The sequence below is a fragment of the Mauremys mutica genome, chromosome 9 (genome assembly GCF_020497125.1).
Source record: "Mauremys mutica isolate MM-2020 ecotype Southern chromosome 9, ASM2049712v1, whole genome shotgun sequence".
In the NCBI taxonomy this organism is placed as follows: domain Eukaryota; kingdom Metazoa; phylum Chordata; order Testudines; family Geoemydidae; genus Mauremys; species Mauremys mutica.
Genome location: NC_059080.1, coordinates 11531073 through 11552185, shown reverse-complemented (window position 1 = coordinate 11552185; position 21113 = coordinate 11531073). Strand labels below are relative to the sequence as shown.

Sequence of the window (21113 nt, the reverse complement as noted above, 5' to 3'; positions counted from 1 at the left end):
AAGAACTTAACAGCAAACCACTGGGTAGACAGCAGCAGGTTGAGTGCTCTTCCTAATCTGACTAATGAGAACATTCAGCACACCCTATTACCGGTCACAAAATGTAACCAATAATACCAGTGTGTGACATACATGGCAATTCCCTGAAATATCCAGGACAAACCTTACTGAATTCAGTTTATGTCGAGTTCATTGCATTAAAAATGCAAATGTTTATGTACTATTGTGGGATTGCATGGGACAACTCCAGGGTGGAGACATGATTAATGTAAATCCCTGAGCGTCAAAGGACCCTTTTAAACAATGGGCCAGACAAGAAGGAAAGTTTGGGATAAACAAAGTTGCGTGGGGTTTCCCAGGAAATATTTGGGAGGAGGGAAATGCAAATTTCCACCTCTGGACCCAACCCTTTTGAAGCGATGCCCTGAGGAGAAACCCGTTGTCTATGAATTACTTATTCCCAGATCAAAGACCCAGGCTGGATAAAGGAGTGACTCAGATTCCTGGGTGTTCTTATTCTGAGCAAAAGGTGTCATGAATGTGTAAACAGAGAAAACCATCTGTGTGGTATCTGAAGGACTGACCCCCTGTCAGAGCCCTAGGTAGAGTTGGGGTGATTTCTAGTAAGCTTATTAGCATGTGTGTAGGTTCTTTTATTGTTTTTAATGTTTTCTCTGGACTGCTTTTATCTTAAGAATAAATGTGCTTGCTTACAAAAGGCTGTGTGGTAACTTAACTGTGGGCAATTATGCTGTTTACAGCCTCTGAGGAGAAGGCAAAGGAGGCCTGCTTAGGCGGTCGGACTCAGTGGGGAATTCACAAAGCTTGGAAATACCCCAGTCGGGAGGGAGACAGATGCATGTCTCCGCCCATCAGAGGTGAGAGCTAGGGAGCCAGAAGCCTCTGTGGGTGCCTTTGCTGGACCTCATAAGGGGAATATAGGTGCAGTTGCCCTGAAGTGTGACACAGGGGCCATGGCAACTCAACCGCAGAGCTCCATTTGATTCTTGTTACCTTATTGCCCCAATAAATGGGCTTTACACATGGCACATTCACATACACACTGGGCCTGCTTGTTCCTCAGAGTTATCATTGCAAGGGAGGCTTTCTGGGTTAATCTTCTTATACAGGATATGGAGTGGGGCAGCATCTGCCCCTGCCTATTCAGCACCAACCCTCTCATCCCCAACCCCAGATAGTCCTGTGTGGGGTCAGAGATCTGAAGCTGGGTGGGAATGAGCACCCATAGGGTATCCAGCCAGAAGCTGCCCATATCTTGCCAATGAAGCCATATCACCTGGGAGCTGGCTAGTGGTTCCAGAGTTAGTGCAGGCACAGAGCTTCCACCCAGATGACAATGGGCAGCTGCAGATCCTCTGGGATCCACATAATCTGTCAGGGAACCTCAAAACTGCCCCTGCAAACATCCCAGGAAAACTCCAGGATGAAAGTTCAGGGAGGTTTTACTCCTCCACCCACCCCTCCCGTGGACGTTTCCAAGGGAGACAGCCTTCTGCTGGATAGAATCCGATTCTGCTTTAGCTGTTAAGACAGTTTGGCCCTATAGCGATATAGGACAGTGACACACCATTGAGCAGTTCTGATTCTATCCAGCAGAGGGCAGGGGTTACACATACACCCGCGTTAGTTCCTTATTGTACAACTATACCTAGCGGGGTGGCCAAAGTTACTGACCGTCGGAGCCACATACAACAATCTTCAGACGTTCGAGAGCCGGGGTGCACCTGCCGGGGCTCAGAGCATAAGCCCCACTCCTGCTGAAGCCCCGAGCCCTGGCAGCCGTGCCTCATGGGGCTGAAAAGCCCCGAAACCCCCCACTCCGCTGGGCAGGAGCCAGAGGGGATGCATGGGGGGAGGGAGGGAACATAGGGTCACACCCCCCTTGAGATTTTTGCCAAGGGATTTGCTGGCCCTGCTTGGTCACATGGTGCCACCGGGTCTCCCTCCTGCATGGCAGCTGCTGGAGCAGGCAAGCTGGGAGCTGCAGCCATGGGGAGAGGCAGCAGCAAACAGCAAGGAGCAGCAGCCCCTTCCTGCAGCTCCCAGCTGTTTGCAGCTGCTTCTCCATGGGGAGCTGCAGGGACAGGTTGCTGAAGGGAAGCGTGACTGCTGGGGCATGACTCAAGCTGTTGGGGGGGGGATGGAGCAGTTGTGCACCTCCCCTCAAGAGTCATATCTGGCAGACGCCCCTGGCCCCACCACTCTGCTGCATGGCAGAAGCCCCAAGTTTCCCCCCTGCCCCAGTCTGGTAGGTGGAGAAGGGAGGACATGTGGGGGGCTCTGGGAACCAGACTTTAGCAGTAAAAGAGCTGCGTGCGACTCACAAGCTGCAGTTTGGCCACCCCCGCCCTACAGAGTTAGTTCTTTTGCACTTTTGATAAAACTACCCCGTCCTCTCGGATTGATTTGAGAGACAGACTGACAGACAGATACCACCCGTTTGAGCCAACAGGGAATCTGTACACAATATTTCTGGAGAAACCGTCTCAGTATGGCAGAAGCATTTTACAAATAGTAAGCAATTAAGTATCACAACAACTTAACGAGGTGGCGCTATTATGCTTATTTTACAAATGGGTAATCTAGGCATAAAGAACTTGATTATAACCTGCTTCAGAACTTAATTATAGCCTGTTTTCCAGAGGTGCTAAGTACGCCTGGTCCCATGGAGGACAATGGGAATGGAGAGTGCTCAGCAGCTGTAACAATCAGCAAAAACCCAAGAATCAAGTTTCAGAGGGGTAGCTGTGTTCGTCTGTATCAGCAAAAAGAATGAGGAGTCCTTGTGGCACCTTACAGACTAACACATTTATTTGGGCATAAGCTTTCGTGGGCTAAAACCCACTTTCGGATGTATGCCAAGAATCAGGGTTGTTCGCACAGCAACACAACAGCAGAGTCAGGAACGAAGGACAAGAGCTCTGGCTCCCAGTGTTGCAGTGTAATCGCATGTTAGGGCAACTCACTTCCAGCGCCCAGACACAACAGAGATCTGCCCGTTTGGGAAATTCTCCCTGATAAAACTTGCCCTGATAAAATAACGGATTCCTAGGGATTCATCTTCCCTCGTTAGGCATGAACTGAGCCATATGTTACAGGAATAGGGAAGAATTTCCCTAATAAACATATACATTTTTGCACAAGTCTCATAAGCTCATGTTGTCAGTTCCCTGCAAGCAATGGGAAAGGAACTTACAGTGTTCATGGCACCTAGCGAGAAGCTCCAGGTCATCAGCGTGGTAATAATCATAACCTGACGTTCCCAGAACCTCAAAGGGTAAATAACCTATAATAGGTGGGGCCCTGGAATAAAAGCAAAGAGAAAGACGTAAATACAAAACCGGATGTGATGACCATTTGGCAGATCTTTAGCAAACTAAAAACCAAATATCTCCTTGCCAGAAAGCTGGGAGTGATATCGGGGGTTGGTTTTTTTTGTATCAGAGGGAGAAATAAAGACAAGCATGTCAAAACTGAGTAAATGAGGAGGTATCTTTATTGTTTCCTGGTCTATTCATTATGTGGGTGTATGGAAAAGCACGTATGTGTGCAAGTGACTCATTCATTAATCATGTTTGTTAGCTTAAGAAATACTATGGATGTTCATGTGCATAATACACTGGAGACTGTGTAAAATTATCCAGTAGGCTGGGTGCAAATGTCATCTGGGGAGGAACTGTAGAAGAAATAGTAAGGGCTTGTCTACATGAACACTGAGTACGTGGCAAACCGGGGCATAAATCTACCCCGCACCAGCCTGCCGCACATCAACTTTCTGTGTGGATCCTGCTGACGTGCAATCCAAGTCCCATAGTGTGCTTTGATCTACCTTGCTTTGCAATGAGCGCAGATTAAACGCACTAGGGAACTTCTAATGCCCAGCGGCACGGACACTTAGTGCGCAGCCACAATCTAAGTGTTCATGTAGAGAAGCGCTAAGCAGGACTCTCTGGTGGATGTAGGGACCTGCTTGGGTAAAAGAGAAGTAATCTATTCCCATGGCACAGCTTGGGTAACTGAAACCAGCAAAATGATTCCGGTGCATTCTACAGAATAAAGCTTTTCCTTTAGACAGCTGTAGAGCTGATCTCCAGGTCTCTGATGTCTATGGCAGATGAACAGGGAACGGAGGAAACCAAAGGAGGGCCGTTTAGAAATCCAATCCTAAATTACAGCTTTTTGAGCTGAAAATGAGAACTTTTTAAAAAGGCGCAATTACAATATTGAAGTGGTAAACAAACCGCACGCGAACAAGGTCATGGTAACACCTGGGAAATAATTAGCATCACACAACACTGCGAGTCGGGAACCAAAGATATAATTATTACATCTATTGCGCATAAGAACAGGCCTAATTCTGCCTCGACTGCATATGTGCAACTCCCAGTCACTTCAGTGGGAACACCACATCTCCTTTGGAAGGCATCATTTGGCCATATTGTGTTTATCCGGCTTCTTGCCCCTCTCTTTGCTTCACTGTCCATTTGACTTGGCTGCTGGGTGTGATGACACTCTGAAGAGCGGCACAGTTTACCTACCGCATTTTCAGTTCACTCCTCTAGAGTAAATGCGGCAATATATTCCCAGCATAGTTCATGTTTTAAAATTAAACTGCACAGGAACAGGCTGAAGGCATAAAAAGAGAGGCACATTCTCCTCTATGCTTCCTTTGCTTTGGCGTGTCTTAGTACCATTTTGTGGAAGTCCAGTGCCACCAGGGGACCGTAAAATATGCTTGAAATATGGGCACGAAATAACAAAATGGATTCAGCTGAGGAAAACGCAAGCTAATCCGCTGGGGGCGGGGAGGCGGAATAATCCAAAACAGAGATTCTGTATTTAAAAGGAGGGAGAATCCTGGGAGACAGTGGACAGCACCAGGGGCGGCTCCAGGCACCAGCGAAGAAAGCAGGTGCCTGGGGCGGCCAATAGAAAAGGGCGGCACTCCGTCCGGTATTGTGGCGGCACGTCTGGGTCTTCGGCAGCACTTCTGCAGCGGGTCCTTCACTCTGTCTCTTCTTCTTCGGCGGCACTTCGGCGGGAGCTCAACGTTTTCTTTTCTTTTCTTTTTTTTTCACCGCTTAGGGCGGCAAAAAAGCTGGAGCCGGCCCTGGACAGCACCCTGTCGATAGGGGTTTGCAGTGCAACAGGACATGAAAAAGGCACGTGTGAATTTGGGCTGTATGCCCAGCATCAAGAAACCAGGAGGGAAACCCTCTCTCTGGGCCTGATCCACGCCCACTGAAAAATTCCCATTGACTCTCGGGGCATTGGACTGGGCTCTCTCTGGAGTCAGACATTCTAAGGTCAGACGGGAGCTGTATGACTACCTAGTCTGACCTTCTGCAAAACACTGGCCACGGTACAGTAATTTCTGCACCAAACCCGAAACTTCTCTTTGAGCTATAACGTAACTTCTAGAAAAAGATCCAGTCTTGGTCGATACATGATACAGCTCCAGTGCAATATTGCATGCATTTCTGGACACCACGTGGTCAAACAGATTTAGAAAGCGTTCAGAGAACAGAAACAAACCTAACTAAGATTTATGAGAAAAGATTACAACCGCTACGTAGGTGCAGACTGGCTAAGTGCCGACTAAAAGATGAGGTCGCCAGGTGGGCACGCGACATGGTAACTGCCTACATCCGAAAGGCAAAAATGTCAAGGAAGGAGCCGAATCACTGAGGATGCTGCTGCTAACAGGGGACTATCAGTAGGACGTGTACTATAGAACGCAAACCAGTACTGGAAACGGAATAGCCAGAATAACTTCACAGACCTTTGTCATCTGATCTGGTTCTAAGTTAGAACATTCATGAAGAGATACAAACACTCACGTAGATAGCAGAGCAAGCCACACAATAGCACAGCACAGCTACATTCTTCATGGGTCCAATCCTGTTCACACTGAAATCAATGGCAAACCTCACGCTGATCTTGACAGCGGGTTGCAGCCCATTATATGGGACACTCCCAAGGCAGAAGTAGACTATGGCGCTAGTTGGGATTTTACTGTTTCAGATTTTAAAGTTTGGGGTTATTTTTAATATGTTAATGAAACAGATGAAATAATGAAACAAAAAATGAGTAAAGGCCACAGTTTTCTCTCAGTTCCTCCCAATGAATGGTTGCACTGGCACAAGGGAGGATAGATTTGGCCCTAAGAGATAAATAGCATCTGCTGATGAGCCAACACAACAAACTAAATGCAGCTGCCACCTTTAAGCAATGTTAGAGCTTTCTCATCGGGGGTGAAGTATAACACTGTGGCTGTCAGGACTGGGAATTGAACCTGGTATTTCTGGATCTTAATGCATGAGCCTCTACTGCAGGGGTAGGCAACCTATGGCACACGTGCCGAAGGCAGCCCGCGAGCTGATTTTCAGTGTCGCCCACACTGCCTGGGTCCTGGCCACTGGTCCGGGGGGCTCTGCATTTTAATTTATTTTTAAATGAAGCTTCTTAAACATTTAAAAAACCTTATTTACTTTACATACAACAATAGTTTAGTTATATATTATAGACTCATAGAAAGAGACCTTCTAAAAACGTTAAAATGTATGACTAGCACGCGAAACCTTAAATTAGAGTGAATAAATGAAGACTCGGCACACCACTTCTGAAAGGCTGCCGACCCCTGTTCTACTGCCTGAGCTAACTGCCATCAACCACTAGAGTCTGCCTAGCCACCACTAGAGGGGGACAGAGTACCACACCAAATGCACATCCACGTGACACAAGTAAACAAAGTTATAGTAGAGCTAGATTCTCCTCCATTTTAGGGACAATTTGCACTACTCCATCAACACCAACGGGTTCTAAGTACAGCATAGCCAGCCATGGGAGGATCACCCAGGGCTGCAGGGCTGTCACAACTTACACACTCCCTGCACCTGCAAAAGGAGGTTGGTGGGGTAAAGGAGGGGTGGCCAAGGACCCTTACACCTGGATGCCATAATGGTATCCTGTGGCCACAGGGAGGCAGCACAAGCTCTCAGCATGGGTGCTCAGCACTTCTGGAAACCTGCTCCTACATCATTAATTATCTGTGGGAAGCAAATGTCAGCGTTCTCTGATCGTGAGTTCTTTGGGACAGCTGAGGAAAGTGCCTAGTGGACCCTACCATAAAACAAACAGCACAGTCATATTTACCCAAAATATCTTTTACAGAGCACTGTGCTCCTTTTTTTTAATCTGACCCAGATTTCTGTTAAATGTGACAGAACGTGTATTTATTAAACTGGCTTTTATTTCTGTCTGTCTATGAAACCAAGCCAATATCTTTTGGGTCTGTAATAACACACTTATCTTCAGGACAATAATGTCTTTCAGATGAATGTCAGACAAACATTTTAAGCAGCTCAGGAAAGTGCAGTGCTTTCAGATGTGTCATCATAATTTAGAGGAACTGATTCTTTAATTGAGAATGTAACCACAAAATGCTTCTAACCTAGGACTGGGGAAGGAGCAATCTGAAGTTTTTAGCTAGCTTAGTCACTGCAAGTCCCTGTGCTAAAGGAACTGTTCAAGTTTTCTGAGTAGGAGATCAGTGACTGCGTGCAGTGTGAAAAGCTAAAGGGATGGACTTCAAGTTATCACTGAAGTGCAGGGATTGCAGGAGAAGATACTATAGCAATACTGTAATTGAGCAATAAACGATGGAGCAAGGAGTAGAATATGGAACAGAAACAGACCAATATAAAAGCATCCCGTTTGTTTTTTCCCTTAAATGATGTCTATATGTAGTTTCAGGCTCCAGGTGTCTCTAGTTGGTCAATGTTTATGTAGCTCAGTAGAACTGTCCTAACCTGCTTCTGCGCTCCATTGTAGATGCTAGGTCTGAGCGAACGAGGCCCTGATTCTGAGTAGAGCTCAGCACCAGCTACTCCTACGTCCTCAGCACCTTTCAGGATCAGCCCGCAAACGTGGAAAATGATCACTGAGAAATAGCTGAAAACATTCTATGAAAGATTCAGGGTGCCCCTACTATTCTATTAAATTGTGCATTGAACCAATGATTGAATGACTGAAAGCATGCTCCTAGCTCCAAGTTCACTGCTTACATCAGGCACTGCAGTACACTCCAGCTAAACGACTATGTTAGCTTAATTTACGCTCAGGAACAATGGGTTCCTCACAGGGGGATATCACCAGGACTGGAGTAGAAAAATTCCTCTCCGAGTCACATCCCAGATTCATCACAAGGCACTTGGATATATTTCAATAAAGCTCTTAGCCGGCTCCTGGGAGCTTTCCTCACAGAAGTTGCTGGGTGCTTGGCCTCTTGAGAACCAGGTCACTGCTTTCCATATCTCAATATTGGCTTAGTCCAACCTTAGACATCCACTTTTAAAAATTTAGGCTACTGCATATACTGATTTCAATTCAGATAAAGTTACATTAACCAGACCTAGAGAGCATGAGTAACATGCAAACAAAACTGCAACACAAGTGGTTTCTCATCAGCACCTCAAGACAGGATTTCCAGTGTAGTTATTCTGATTAATATATTAATTTCATTTTCATTTCTTGCAATATCTCCTCTCTCTCTCTGAATGGACAGGGTGATATTTGGGTTTCTTCAGAAAATAAGCATTCAGCAAAGGAATTTGATTTCTCAGCCTGGTCTTTGCAGCAGTAAGTACATGGCTAGAGTTTGCGCTCTCTGGAGATAATACTAGTGTGCATTACGAAAGAAGGGAACGTGTGTAATACTGTTAGGTATTCATGCACACACACAAATATGCAAGAGTACAAAGGCTCTATGCTTTTTTTTGAAGGACACCTGCCCTTTTATAATTAAAAAAGTTTTACCAAGTGATCTCCAGTCTATTTCAGTCCCAAGTAGTATCTTATCTCCATTTAGTCAAAATAAGTCAATCATTACAACTATCTAGTCTTTTAATTTGTTTCTTTTTAAAAAAAAACAAAAACCTTTAATTCTATATCAAGATGGAAATCAACAGGGCAAAGAACAGAGTCAGATTCTCAGCTGCTGCCAACTGAAATCAATGGAGTTCTGCCAATTTACACTAGATGAGAATATGGCCCACATGGTTCTATGTTAATAACTTATTTAGTACCACAATGAGCCTGGACATTTTTATATGTGTTATATTTCCAGCTCACATTAATGGAAGGTGAACAAAGATTCTTACTGCCCTTAAATATGAAAGAGAGCAAAGCTTTTAAGGAGGCGTGAAGTGTAGGCTTTGATCCGTGTCACCTTAGTGTTCTAATTTAATGTGAAATATTCTGCTTGGGGGCTCAGACCCATTTACAGGACAGTTTTCCTTTTGTAAACCATGGTTTGTGTATTCTTCAATCACCACATGTTGTATTTATATCTGAAAAACAACCCTCTCACCTGTGGTCCAAGAATAAAAACTTCCACTCCAAACTGTGTCTCGATGTGAATTCTTCACATGGCTCTTCAATGTTGCACAGCTCCTGCAGAACAGTGGGTGCATTTTAGTATTTAACTCTAAGGAAAATGGCTTGTGGGACAAAACAGCTTGATAACACATACAAGGACTCTTTGGAGAATAAACTGACGTATTCTTCCGTTGACCTAGCGGTGTCTACTCCAGGGCTTCGGTCAGTCTAGCTACGTCTCTCAGGGAGTGCATTTTTCACACCCCTGAGTGACACAGCCAGGTCAACCTAACATTGCAGCGTACACCAGCCTTTAGATGAGAGTTCTCTGAGTAAGGACGTCAATGCCAAGGTCTAGCAGATTGTAAGCTCCTAGGGGCAGGGACCGTCTGCTTGTTCTGTATTTGACAGCACCTTGCACAATGGGGTCCTGATTCACTCCTAAGTGCTATTTTAATTCAAATAAATAAATAATAATAAACCAATGGTGCAGGTTATTTCTTTGCTAACTAACACTCTGGCAGTGACTGGGCCACAACTGAATTTTATTATCATGGCCCTTCTGTGGATAAACAGTAGGTTATAAAAGTCTGGTTCCCATGGTGAGAAAAGAGCAGGCAGTATTCTTACACAGTCAGTGAGTTTGGCAAGTTTCTTTCTGAGACACAGCTTTTCCAGGGGTTCGGCTGGAAACCGTGTTTCCGCGTAACTTCTTGAACATACGGCTCAAGGAGGCCCCTCTCATGCTATCATCAATGGTTCTTCTCAAATGCAGTTCCGCACTTGCTGAGCAATGCAATCAATAATGCTCAGAGAGCCTGTTTTGTTCTCCGCTATTCTTAAGCAAACTTTAGACGCTAACTCGCATCCCAAAATGAAACAGCACCATCACTCATCCACAGGTCCTCCGCTCTGAATAGTTCACTGCCCAGCTCTCAAAGTGCAGGACTTAAGGCCCCTTTGCAAGATTTCTCCTTTCGGAATGACCAGACTTGAATAGCCATTAACTCCGCTTGCGGTGAAAGCATCATTTTTTAAAATCGATTGTAGATCCCTGGTGTAAAAAGGGAAACATGACCTGAGGGCTCTCACCTTTAAAAACTGCGGCGTAACAAGACGAACAGTTGCTACTAGGCAAATCTGTTCTTCTGTGGCTGACCTGAATGCTCTTGCAATAGCTGATTCAAAGCCATTGCAGGAGGGTGTAGGCACTAGAGAAACACATCAAAACACAAGCCAATCAGCATTTCAAGAAGCAAATGTTAAGGCAGATACAGTAATCAACAAACCTGAACAATTTAGCTCCTTCTATGCACAGCTCAAAGCCAATCAAACTTGTTCAAATGATGATCATTTAAGACTTATTTGGTGGATTCTTTGTCTCTATCTAGACTCTCTTGGCTCAATCAAGGGAAAGGTTACACAGGTGCAACTACTAATCCTCGGCTTTGCAGAAAACCTGTTTGTAAGAGCTTCGGCTCAACTGAAGTGTATGAACCTAAGCCTGCCAGCTGGAAGCACCTTAAGAAGGCAAGATGCACTGTAAGGTTCATTAAAACAAAGACAGTGAAATTCAGCTGCTGGTTTCTTGTTTGTTACTTTCGTTGCGTTTTGTTTATGCTTTTTCAACTATCTACCTTAGGTGGAAAATCTCTTTAGCAATCCTACTAGGGAAAACGATCTTTGTTCATTGTAGATCTCAGCTCGAATTACAACATCAGACCAAAACAGCAGAAAACATGAACCTTTGTTTACTTGCAAACAATTCACTAGCGGATTAGCCAAATTCTCTTCTCCTAGCTGCACTGCATGTATGATATTGATCCAGACCAGTGGTTCCCAAACTTGTTCCACCGCTTGTGCAGTACGTCCCTCGGCCCGCGCCGCTTCCAGCAGCTCCCATTGGCCTGGAGCAGCGAACAGCGGCCACTGGGAACTGCGATCGGACAAACCTGCAGACGCAGCAGGTACACAAACCGGCCCGGCCCGCCAGGGGCTTTCCCTGCACAAGTGGCGTTCCAAGTCTGGGAAACACTGATCCAGAGGATCATATTCTGCATTTGTTCCATGCAGAAAAACCACATGGACATGTGAGGAAGTTCACTACCAGAAATGAACGCAGACTATGCAATGGAGACATGTAGCATGGCTTCGTGAGGAGAATTTTGCCCTAATGCTGGTAATTAGAAATAATGCATGTGGCCCGGCCCTATGGAGAGTGGTAAACCAAACAGCACTTGCTTTCCTGAGCTGCTTATCACGGGAAAGATGGTGAACTAAACTTCTCATACATCTTATGCAATCAGTGCCAGTGCAAACACACACACCCCACCATTCATTTAAATTCAGCATAGAAATCCTATATCTCTAAATGATTGACAGGAGGGGTTGTTTCAAGGTTGTTGATGTAGAGCGGTTCATAATAGGGGTCCTTTTGGAATCTGGCAGCAAGAACCGAACACGCTATGACAGGCTTTCAAAAAGTATGACTGCTATTAAAATTACCAGGTGAAGAACAGAAGGGAAGTGGGGGAAAAAAAGAACGACTGATGCCATTTCTGAACCCTCTCTCTCTCTTCATTTTATTTTATTTCCAAGAAATGGCCATTTTTGCATCCACCATCCTGGAAGATTCAAGGTTTTGCAGCTATCCTATACAAACTGAGGGTAACAAATAACATTTCCAAGTGTCATTTTGAGCGAACCGGAGCATTTTATGTTGTTTTTGAATGAACTGGACTGTTTTCAAAAATGTGTAGCACCGCCAGGCCAAATGTAGCATCTGAACTATTTGCTAGTGTCTCTTTGAAATCAACTAAAACAATCAGAGGATTCCACCACCACCCTTACAGCCAATGACGACCCCAGCTCTGTCACATGAAAAACGACTCTTCCCACATAGGTAGCACAGTCCATTCTGCTGCCTACATGTCATTTTAAAGTGCAAAAAGGCATTTAAGATCAAAGACAGAGGGTAAGTGAGAGAGGCAGAAAGACAGCCTGGACTGAACCAATAACTTACCATGAGTAAAATATTTAAAATCCACTACAAATTTCACATATTCATATGTTAGGGGCTCATTTGGATCTAAGCTTCCTCTTGCTAAATGGCAGCAAAACTCTATTTGCTTTTCAGCTGAAACGAGAGAGAGAAAAGAACATTTTTAACAGTCCCTATGTCTGCACTTTCACACACTCCAGCTATCTAATCTATCTAGGTTTTTATACAGACCCCGTCACTGTGGTATCTGCGCACATTCTGTTGGGATGTTCCCGATATCCCAAAGTAAATAAACAGCAACTACTGAAACGTATCTGTCTGCTAAGTTAAGAAAAAGCACCCCCCACCCTCGTCTCTACAGCCTCCTATTTATAGTGCTATACTAGGGCTGAAAGTCTGGGCCCACGGAAGTCAAAGTGACTTTTGCTATTGACATCAGTGGGGCCAGGATTGCACTCAAGGTCCCGTAGGGCTTGGCTACGCAGAGTGGCAGGTTTGTGATTTCTAAAGCCCACTAGCTTGTTGCACACCAATTGATCCATGACCCTGCTGGTGCCCACTAGAAGTTTCCTGGTGCCCTTTAACGTACAACCATTCTCAAACAGCACCCCGTTAAAGGGCACTAGGGACCTTTTAGTGCACACCAGCAGGGGCCTCACAGACCAATTAGCACATTAGCGCGCTTTAGAAATCACTCCCCTCCCTGTAGGCACACTGCCGCACCCGGTACACCAGCCCCAGTGGAGCTGGCTGAAGGCCCTGGGAATCTTTCTACTGACTTGAAAGGGCTTTTGATCAGGTTCTAATACAAATGAATATTCGGAGGCACAAACTTCTCACATTATATAATCTGCAGCCAGGGTGACATTTCCCCTGTGCACAGGATGAGCACAATTCCAGGTAGGTCTTATTTCAAGGGCTTAAATGATACTGAAGTGGGGACTGATTAGGCCATACGCTGGCTCTCTGCACGAGGGTGATTTACTCACCCTGCCTCCCCCCGGCCCCCTAATGCCACATCAAAAAGGGTAAGAGCAGCATACAGAGGTCCCATATCTGTCTGAGGAAGGGCTCCCCCAGCACAGGTACTGCGGAAGCCAGTCATCAGGCTGACTCCGGAGGATCCCCTCACAAGCTGGGGACAGGGCTGCGAGCGGAGGGGCAGGCTAGGGACAGGGCCGTAGCGTGCAGAGCTGTAGCTAGTCCTGAGGCCCGTAATACAGACAAGCCACCCGAGGCCTCTCCAGTCCTCTCAACATCAGAAGGAAACAAAGCCCCCCCCTAAAGCCAACTCTCCCTCCGGGCTGGGAAACCCAGGCCTCTCAGAGACTCACCACCGAATCTCGCCCCGGGAGAGTAATCTAAGGGAGTCAACTGAAATGAATCCATTTCATTTTTCTACTGGGATCAGAAATAAACAGCAACAAAGATTACGTGACACATCAAAGGGCAAATACCAAATTTAATGATGTGCTGAAGTTTTAGAAACGTGTGAAAGAGAACTGGCACTATGGAACAGAAAAGCCAGCATCGTTACTCTCCCTGGGAGCCGTTTGCCGGTTAGAATCTCCCCCTTAAATATAGTCGTGAGAGATGCTTACTGTTTAGAAAATCAGCTGCGACAGGATCTGTCATGAGCACATGTGGAGAAAGGAGCTTGTACACTTCACTCTGTTCCCGCTCAGGCAGAAAGTTTAATATATTTTGGTCCACCAAATCTGACTGATACAAAAGAATGCTTTGTCATGTTCAGCAGTACAGCATTAACCCGTCCAGAGGCACGAACACTTTAGAACGGTGGGCAGATGCAGTCATTTTAACAGGACAACTTAACACAAGGAAGTTACATTAGACAATGTTACATGGAAGACAGGGCGAGGAACTGGGATTCTCATTCTCTCTGCTGTTCTCGAGGCACCGCCCCTTCCTCAAGACAGATTATAATAATTATAATAATAATACCTATTTCTTATATACTGCTATTCATGAGTTGATGTCAAAGCACTTCCCAATCGTTTAATGTATTTATCCTCACAACACCCCTCATGAGAGAGGGAAGTAAAGATACAATCTAAACCTAGATAAGCAGAAACATTAATCCTGTGTTTTCTTCTGTACAGGGAAAATTCATCCTACTCTCTGCTTGTCTGACATAAATAGAAAGCATGCAGTGTTGTAGCTGTGTCAGTCCCAGGATATTAGAGAGACAAGCTGGGTGAGGTAATATCTCTTATTGGACCAACTTCTGGTGCGGAGGGAGACAAGCTTTCGAGCTGCACAGAGCTCTTCTTCAGGTCAGGGAAAGGTACTCAGAGTGCCACAGCTAAAGACAAGGACGAGCAGATAGTTAGCACATATTCTAAGGGACCACTCAAGGTGAAGTGGCCATATCCTGACATGAGCCTGCACGTGATACTCCCCACAAAAATAAATGGGGGAGTCTGTGTAAAAATCAGTGGTCCATATGGAAAAAAAAACGAAGGTTTATCCACATCATAACATCTGTAGTAAAATGAGGCTGAGCTAAACAATTACATGGGGAACCTCATGCTACTCCAGAGGAGAGACTTCCATGTAACTTAAGCACCCCTGGATCTGCCCATCATTCAGAGGATTAAAGCCAGGGAAGCCCCAATAAACCCTGACACCAGAGCTGCGGAAAAGTGCACCAAGGAGTAGGTTTGGAAGATGCTTACGCTAGGAATGGGGCATTCCATCAAGCAACAGACACACTGTGAGTTGGCACAACCCTCATAGATAGTTCACATTCAGGTATCCAGTAACTCAAAGTTAACAGTGTTTGTGAGTGAATTTCTGAAGTCAAATCTCTTCAGATCATAGCTAGGTGTCAACTCCAGAATCTACACAGGGCTTTCAGTTTCTTGAATTAACCAAGGGGATTGTAATTTCTAGTGTTGACACTACAGACATGTTTGTTCCAGGAAACAAGCATTTGCCGATAGTTTTGTAACAGCAATTAGAGCAGTGCGGAGAAAGGAAGTTCTGTTTCACGAAGGATTTCAAGATTTCAAAATTTGGCTTCATTCCAAAAATTGGAAAAAAATCCCTGAACATTTCAAAATTCTCCATGAAGGAAAATTCTAAAAAAAAAAAAAAAAAATGCTTGCAGGTCGATTGAAATGTTTTGTTTCAATTTCAACTGGTAAATATATTTTGTATAACATAATGCAACATAACAACATTTAAAAATAGAAACAAAAAGGACATTGGGAACCAAAACGTTTTGATGCAAAAGTGTTGAAACATCATTTCAACATCATCAGAACGTTTTCCCATGGTTTTCTTCTGATACAGAATTCCAGTGAAATCAACCCGATTTCACAAAGCATTTCGAGGTCAACAGACCTGCATAGTCCAGTGGAATATGGTTTCATTGAAGCTTCTCTGACCTGCCGTACTAACAAGGCAACACATGTTTTTGCCCTCTCTACACTAGCATTTACAATCATATGGCAAAAAAAAAATCAGAGGTAGACAGACTATCCTATATGCACATGCTTGGCACCAAAGAGTAGAACTAACTACACTTTGGAGGGAATAGAAACAACTTCTGTACCAGATTGTTGCTTACTAGTGCAATACATTCTTTCCAGAAACCTCAGGCCTCAGACACATCTGATGCCCATGTGCTTTTGATCAAAAGTGGGGCGATTTAGCCCTCACACCATCTGTACATTGTTTGAAAATAGCATTATCAAGAGCACATTCCATGGCCACAATATTTTCCAGACACTTGGTGGAATAAACAACACACATAAGTGGCCTCAGATGTACAGAAAGCTGTGGCTACTATGATTCTGCATTTTTTTAAAGCTAAGTCAGAGATCCTAATGCAAAATCTATTACTTAGGGATTTCACAGCAATTTGGGATACTCCCTAAGGGTCTGTTGGGTTCATAAGCCAAGGAAGGCATTGCATTAATCCAGTTAGTTCTCTCCTCCATGACAGATACAATCGGGCTAATATTGTGTACCACAAAGCACAACTGAATGGCAATTGACTACACCAGCTGTGTGAGTGGATTGCAGCACATGACGGGTTTCTCAGTAAAAGTGAAGTCACACAGTGCTTCTCCATCTGAAGCATCTCACAGCCCAGCAGGCTCCATGTGGGGAATGCTGCAACTTCCAGTATGCAACGTGGCAGTGGATATTAGTAAGGTATATAGTATTACTAGCCAGAATGGAAAATATGATTTAGAACACAAGAACATAAGAACGGCCGTACCGAGTCAGATCAAAGGTCCATCCAGCCCAGTATCTGTCTACCGACTGTGGCCAATGCCAGGTTCCCCAGAGGGAGTGAACCTAACAGGTAATGATCAAGTGATCTCTCTCCTGCCATCCATCCCACCCTCTGACAAACAGAGGCTACGGACACCATTCCTTACCTCATTTGAGAAATGAGGGCAAATATCAGTCACACTGTATATCCTTCTCATGCTTCGTCAGAAAGCTATTTCTTGCATAGGGCCAAATTCTGACCCCACTGAAGTCAATGGAAATCTTGCTGTTGATTTCAGTGGGGGAGGCAGAATTTGTTCCTCTATGACAATCTTAGGGTCAGACTGTGCATGGTAGGCACAAGGCCACCTGGACGATGGAACAGCTATATCACACAGCCCCAGAAGGAGCTCTGGGAGGGCTCTCTGTGCACAATCCCAGAGCTTGCTGGGGGAGTTTGCATGCTACACCAGCCATGGGATGTTGTTGTTGAGCCTCAGGTATGTAACTATCTGGACATTCTAAATTAAAAACCAGACGTCCAAGCGTTGTGTTGTTAGAACTTACCGGTAAATGTCCAAGAAGAGAGGAGACACTATCAGATACATAAATAATAATCCCGTCAGTGGTAAGTGCAATGAGGAATCCATCTAATGCCTAATGATAAAAGGCAGGAAGAAAAATAAGAATGTACCCGTACTTCAAATACAATATAGAAGTTATTTTTTTCAAAGTGATGCCTCTAACACTCTGCAAACAACATAAATCCATAGTGGTTCAGCATAGAAAGAATAAAAGTAATTACTAAACATGGTGCCTCATTCAGAGTCCTTCTAGCTAATTACTTTCTCATTAGCATTAATTTAACTTGTATTTTGCATCCACGGAATCTTGATTTAACATGAAGCAAGATATAGGATGTCAAATTCCTCATTCGCCACCCATACAATCCTGCTGACTTCAGTGACTCCAATTATATGTAGCAAGTCACGCAATCGTTAACCTACTGACTAACAGATGCCAAATACCATCATGGTGAGCACAGGATGGAAATGACAGACAGACAGATACAGATTTACCAATTTATAGCTGAAGCCAATGAGATTTAAAAAGTTATTTATTTTGCTTACACCTGTATAGCCAATTACAGAAATGATTGTTTTTTTACTTTAGTTTGGTTTCTCTTTTCTCATCTACAATGGCTGCCCCTACTTCTCCCTTGCTGGATGACTGTATCTCTGATGTATAAATAGCATGTGTAAACTCTACTGAGTTACCAAGGCCCTGAAGCATTTGAGCTTACATGACGGGGAACTCAGCATTGGCGCTGAAGTTCTCTTTCCCTTCATTCTGAGTCAGTGTGTTTCCTTCCTGTATTACTAGCCCAGGCCTCTATTCTTCTAGGACAGCTACCAAGGTCAGGAATGTTTTATCTCCGGTCAGCACAACAGACAAAGCAATCTCTTCCAGTGCCAATGCTAATGATGCTCTATAGTTTAGTTCACAGGCAGCAGAGATGGGTGGTGCAGGTATCCTCCATTCCCCGTTCCCCGATCACCTCTCCTCCTCACTCACTCTGCCCTAGCTCAGGCATGAAGAGCAACAGAGACTTGAAAATAAAAGTCCCAAACTGTCTCAGCACAGATTAGCTTTGTGACTAAAAAGCAAACAACTACACGGTGTGATACGGCCACACAGAGTGAGAGCTATTACAAACTCCCCTCCCCCTGCCATCTCTCAGGCTGGTGTCTGTTTTGATTAAACCCGAATGAACTAACTTGTTTGGTGAGAGCAACTCCCGGAAAGAATGAACAGACTTTTCCAAGGAGGTCACTCATGACATCCTGATGAAAAGGAATAACCAAGACACTGCAATGCCGCACAGCATACACCCTTATTCTGGTGCCACTGACTTCAAAGGATGGGAGAACTCGCAGCCGCAGTAGCATGCGACATGGAATCAGAAGCTGCCTTCTCTAAGAAAGGCTGGCAAAAATCTCAGCTCTTCTGCAGATGGGTCTCCACCCGCTACGAACTTTTGTAAGCGAGAACCAGGGCCTTTCTCCTCTGCATGTTTCATGCGAAGGCATTGCTGGCAAACGGGGTGGGATTCACCGTTCTCTGTTTAGGCACAAAACAGGTACAGCACAGGGCGTGCAACAGCAGTGCGGGCTTTCCCACCCTGCCCTGCCGACAGGCTTCAGGCTACACCTGGGAGGGAGCGGGTCACTCAATCTCCAGGTCCATTCACCTTTGGTCCTCTGTCAGCTCTGCTGGCTGTTCTGTGCGGGGGCTCCCTGCCCTTTTCTCCCCCACACTGGATTTGCCACCTGTTCAAAGCCAGACCAGGTGGATAGTAACAGAAAGTTGTTTATCATCCGTAAATTCTGTCCGGGGCAGGGACCATCTTATTATTCTGGGTTGTACAATAGGGACCTGCCCCAGGACGGAGGCTTCCAGACCATAACACAAACAATAATGGTAATAGTAATAATCTAACGGCAGTCAGTGCTCTCCAGGAACGAGCTGTGTAGTCTTGGTACTTGCTAGCGGATGCAATGACCAAGAGATGAAAGGCCTTCTACCTCTGAGCCCGCCACTCCCTCACCCTCAGAAATCTTTCATTTCTTCTTACCTCTAACATCAACTGGGTGAACTCCTCATTGCTAAGAAACGAAGGCTTCCAGTCTTGTCTAATCTCACAGGCCTCGGTCTGCGCTGTGATTTCTTAAAGAGAAAATATCAGAAAAGCAACAGGACCCACGTCAGCTGGATTGTTTTTCATTTTTGAGGTGCCGCTAGAATTTTCACAAGGAATAATCTCCCCTTACATAGAAGTCTCAGCTCCACCATCGTGCAAATGTCATTGTGAAGATCAAGAAAAGGGGAAGACATAAAGGAGGTGGAAAAAGACGTGTGAGAGTAATTTTAAAAAGATTGGGGCCCAAATTCTGCGGTCAGTTAAGTCAGTGTAAACTCAGAGTAATCCCCTCAGAGCCCATGGAGTTCCTCCAGATTTATAGTGGCATCGTAGACAGCAATATTTGACCTCAAATCTGAAATTACCTATTAAGAGCCCACAGGAGGGTATATTGCTCAATTCATGGTGCTATATGCAACATAGGCGGCCAGCTGGGGCATCCCTTAGCACTTGCGTGTCCAGATGCCAGCTGTCCCTTGTTCATATGGGTGTTTGACATGCTCCATGAAGCTCCAACCAAGAGAATACGGAAATACCTTTCCCCCACGCTACCCAAGGCTCTTCTGCTGCCCTGGCCTAGTAGCCACTGGCCAACTCTGCTTTGTTTGGGGGCATGTCTTACACTGTGTGAAGGAGCCAGGAGACAGCCCTGAAGCGAGTCATCTGGTGCCCCTCCCCTATTAACACAGGGAGGCAGGTTCAGGAAAAACGAGACTTGGGGGTTTGTGGGTAAGCAGGAGAATGAAAGAAAGGTCTGGGAGCCAGGAGAACGCAAACAGCAACGGGGCCATGGGGAGAAAGAGATACGGGCGCAAAGGGAGCCTGGTTGTGGGGAGAGCCTGGGCAACAGATCACACAGCAAGGGCCAGGGCATCTGGGAAACGGGAGAGATGGAGAACTGGGACGCAGAACCTGGCAGAGCAGCGAGGGAGAGAAAAAAGGACTGAAGGCAGAGCCGCAAGGAATTAGATAATGTAGAGTGGGGAGCAAGGGATAGAGAGAGCAAATCAAGAGATGCCAGGGAGTACGGAGGGCAGGGGTGGGACTAGAGCTCTGTAGTTAGACACACTGCTAGGCTCTGGCCTAGAGCTGCACATTACAACCACGCCCCTTTCCAGGTGCTTTGTGGTTTAACCCTGCATCAGATAATTCAACCTCCTCTGGAGGCCGACTCTGGCTATTACCCCTTGCTCTGCTCACCACTCCCACCACTGTGCTGTTTTGCAGCTCAGTGTCCCTGTTCTCCCCAGAAATAAAGCACTGGCCAGCTGCTCTCTGACTCCCTTAGCAATTCTCACACACCCCTTGGAGGGCGGGAAGAGCGGGCCGAGCACGATCCAATACCTTTCTGTTTCTGTAAGAAGTCAATGGTCCTCTGCAATATTGTGGACTTGTCCATCTTGAGAGGGTGGCCATGACCCTGCAGCATCGTGCAGAGCTCTTTGATGAGGACATTGAACTGGTCTCGCCTTTTCTTTTCAGATTTGTTGCGTGATGCCCTGGTTGATCAAAACACAAACACCATTGAGGAAAGCAAGGGGTGATTGCTTCGATCCTGCAAGGTCCTGAGAGGCTCCGGCCCAGCAAAGCACGACAGCACACGCTTAATTTAAAGCACATGAACAGTCCTATTGGCTTCAATGGGTCTACTCCTATGCTTAAAGCTAAGCATGTGCTTGAGAACTTTGCTGGACGGGGGCCAGAGTGCTCAGCATCTCACAGCAGAATCAAGCTCACAAAGAAGAAGGAACATCTGGAGGTTAGAAG

The 21113-nt window shown here is 45.5% G+C and overlaps 1 protein-coding gene across 1 annotated transcript in view; it reads right to left on the bottom strand.

The window, feature by feature from the left end:
• The window catches only part of PASD1 (PAS domain containing repressor 1), a 76001-nt gene that overhangs the window by 23337 nt on the left and 31551 nt on the right, over positions 1-21113 (bottom strand). Inside the window, exons 3-10 of the mRNA XM_045030721.1 lie at positions 20691-20845; positions 19281-19372; positions 17213-17302; positions 14002-14122; positions 12422-12535; positions 10492-10610; positions 9392-9474; positions 3218-3324 (exon numbers count right to left, since the gene is read on the bottom strand). Of these exons, the coding sequence (XP_044886656.1) occupies positions 3218-3324; positions 9392-9474; positions 10492-10610; positions 12422-12535; positions 14002-14122; positions 17213-17302; positions 19281-19372; positions 20691-20845 (881 nt within the window). The remainder of the gene's footprint in view (positions 1-3217; positions 3325-9391; positions 9475-10491; positions 10611-12421; positions 12536-14001; positions 14123-17212; positions 17303-19280; positions 19373-20690; positions 20846-21113) is intronic.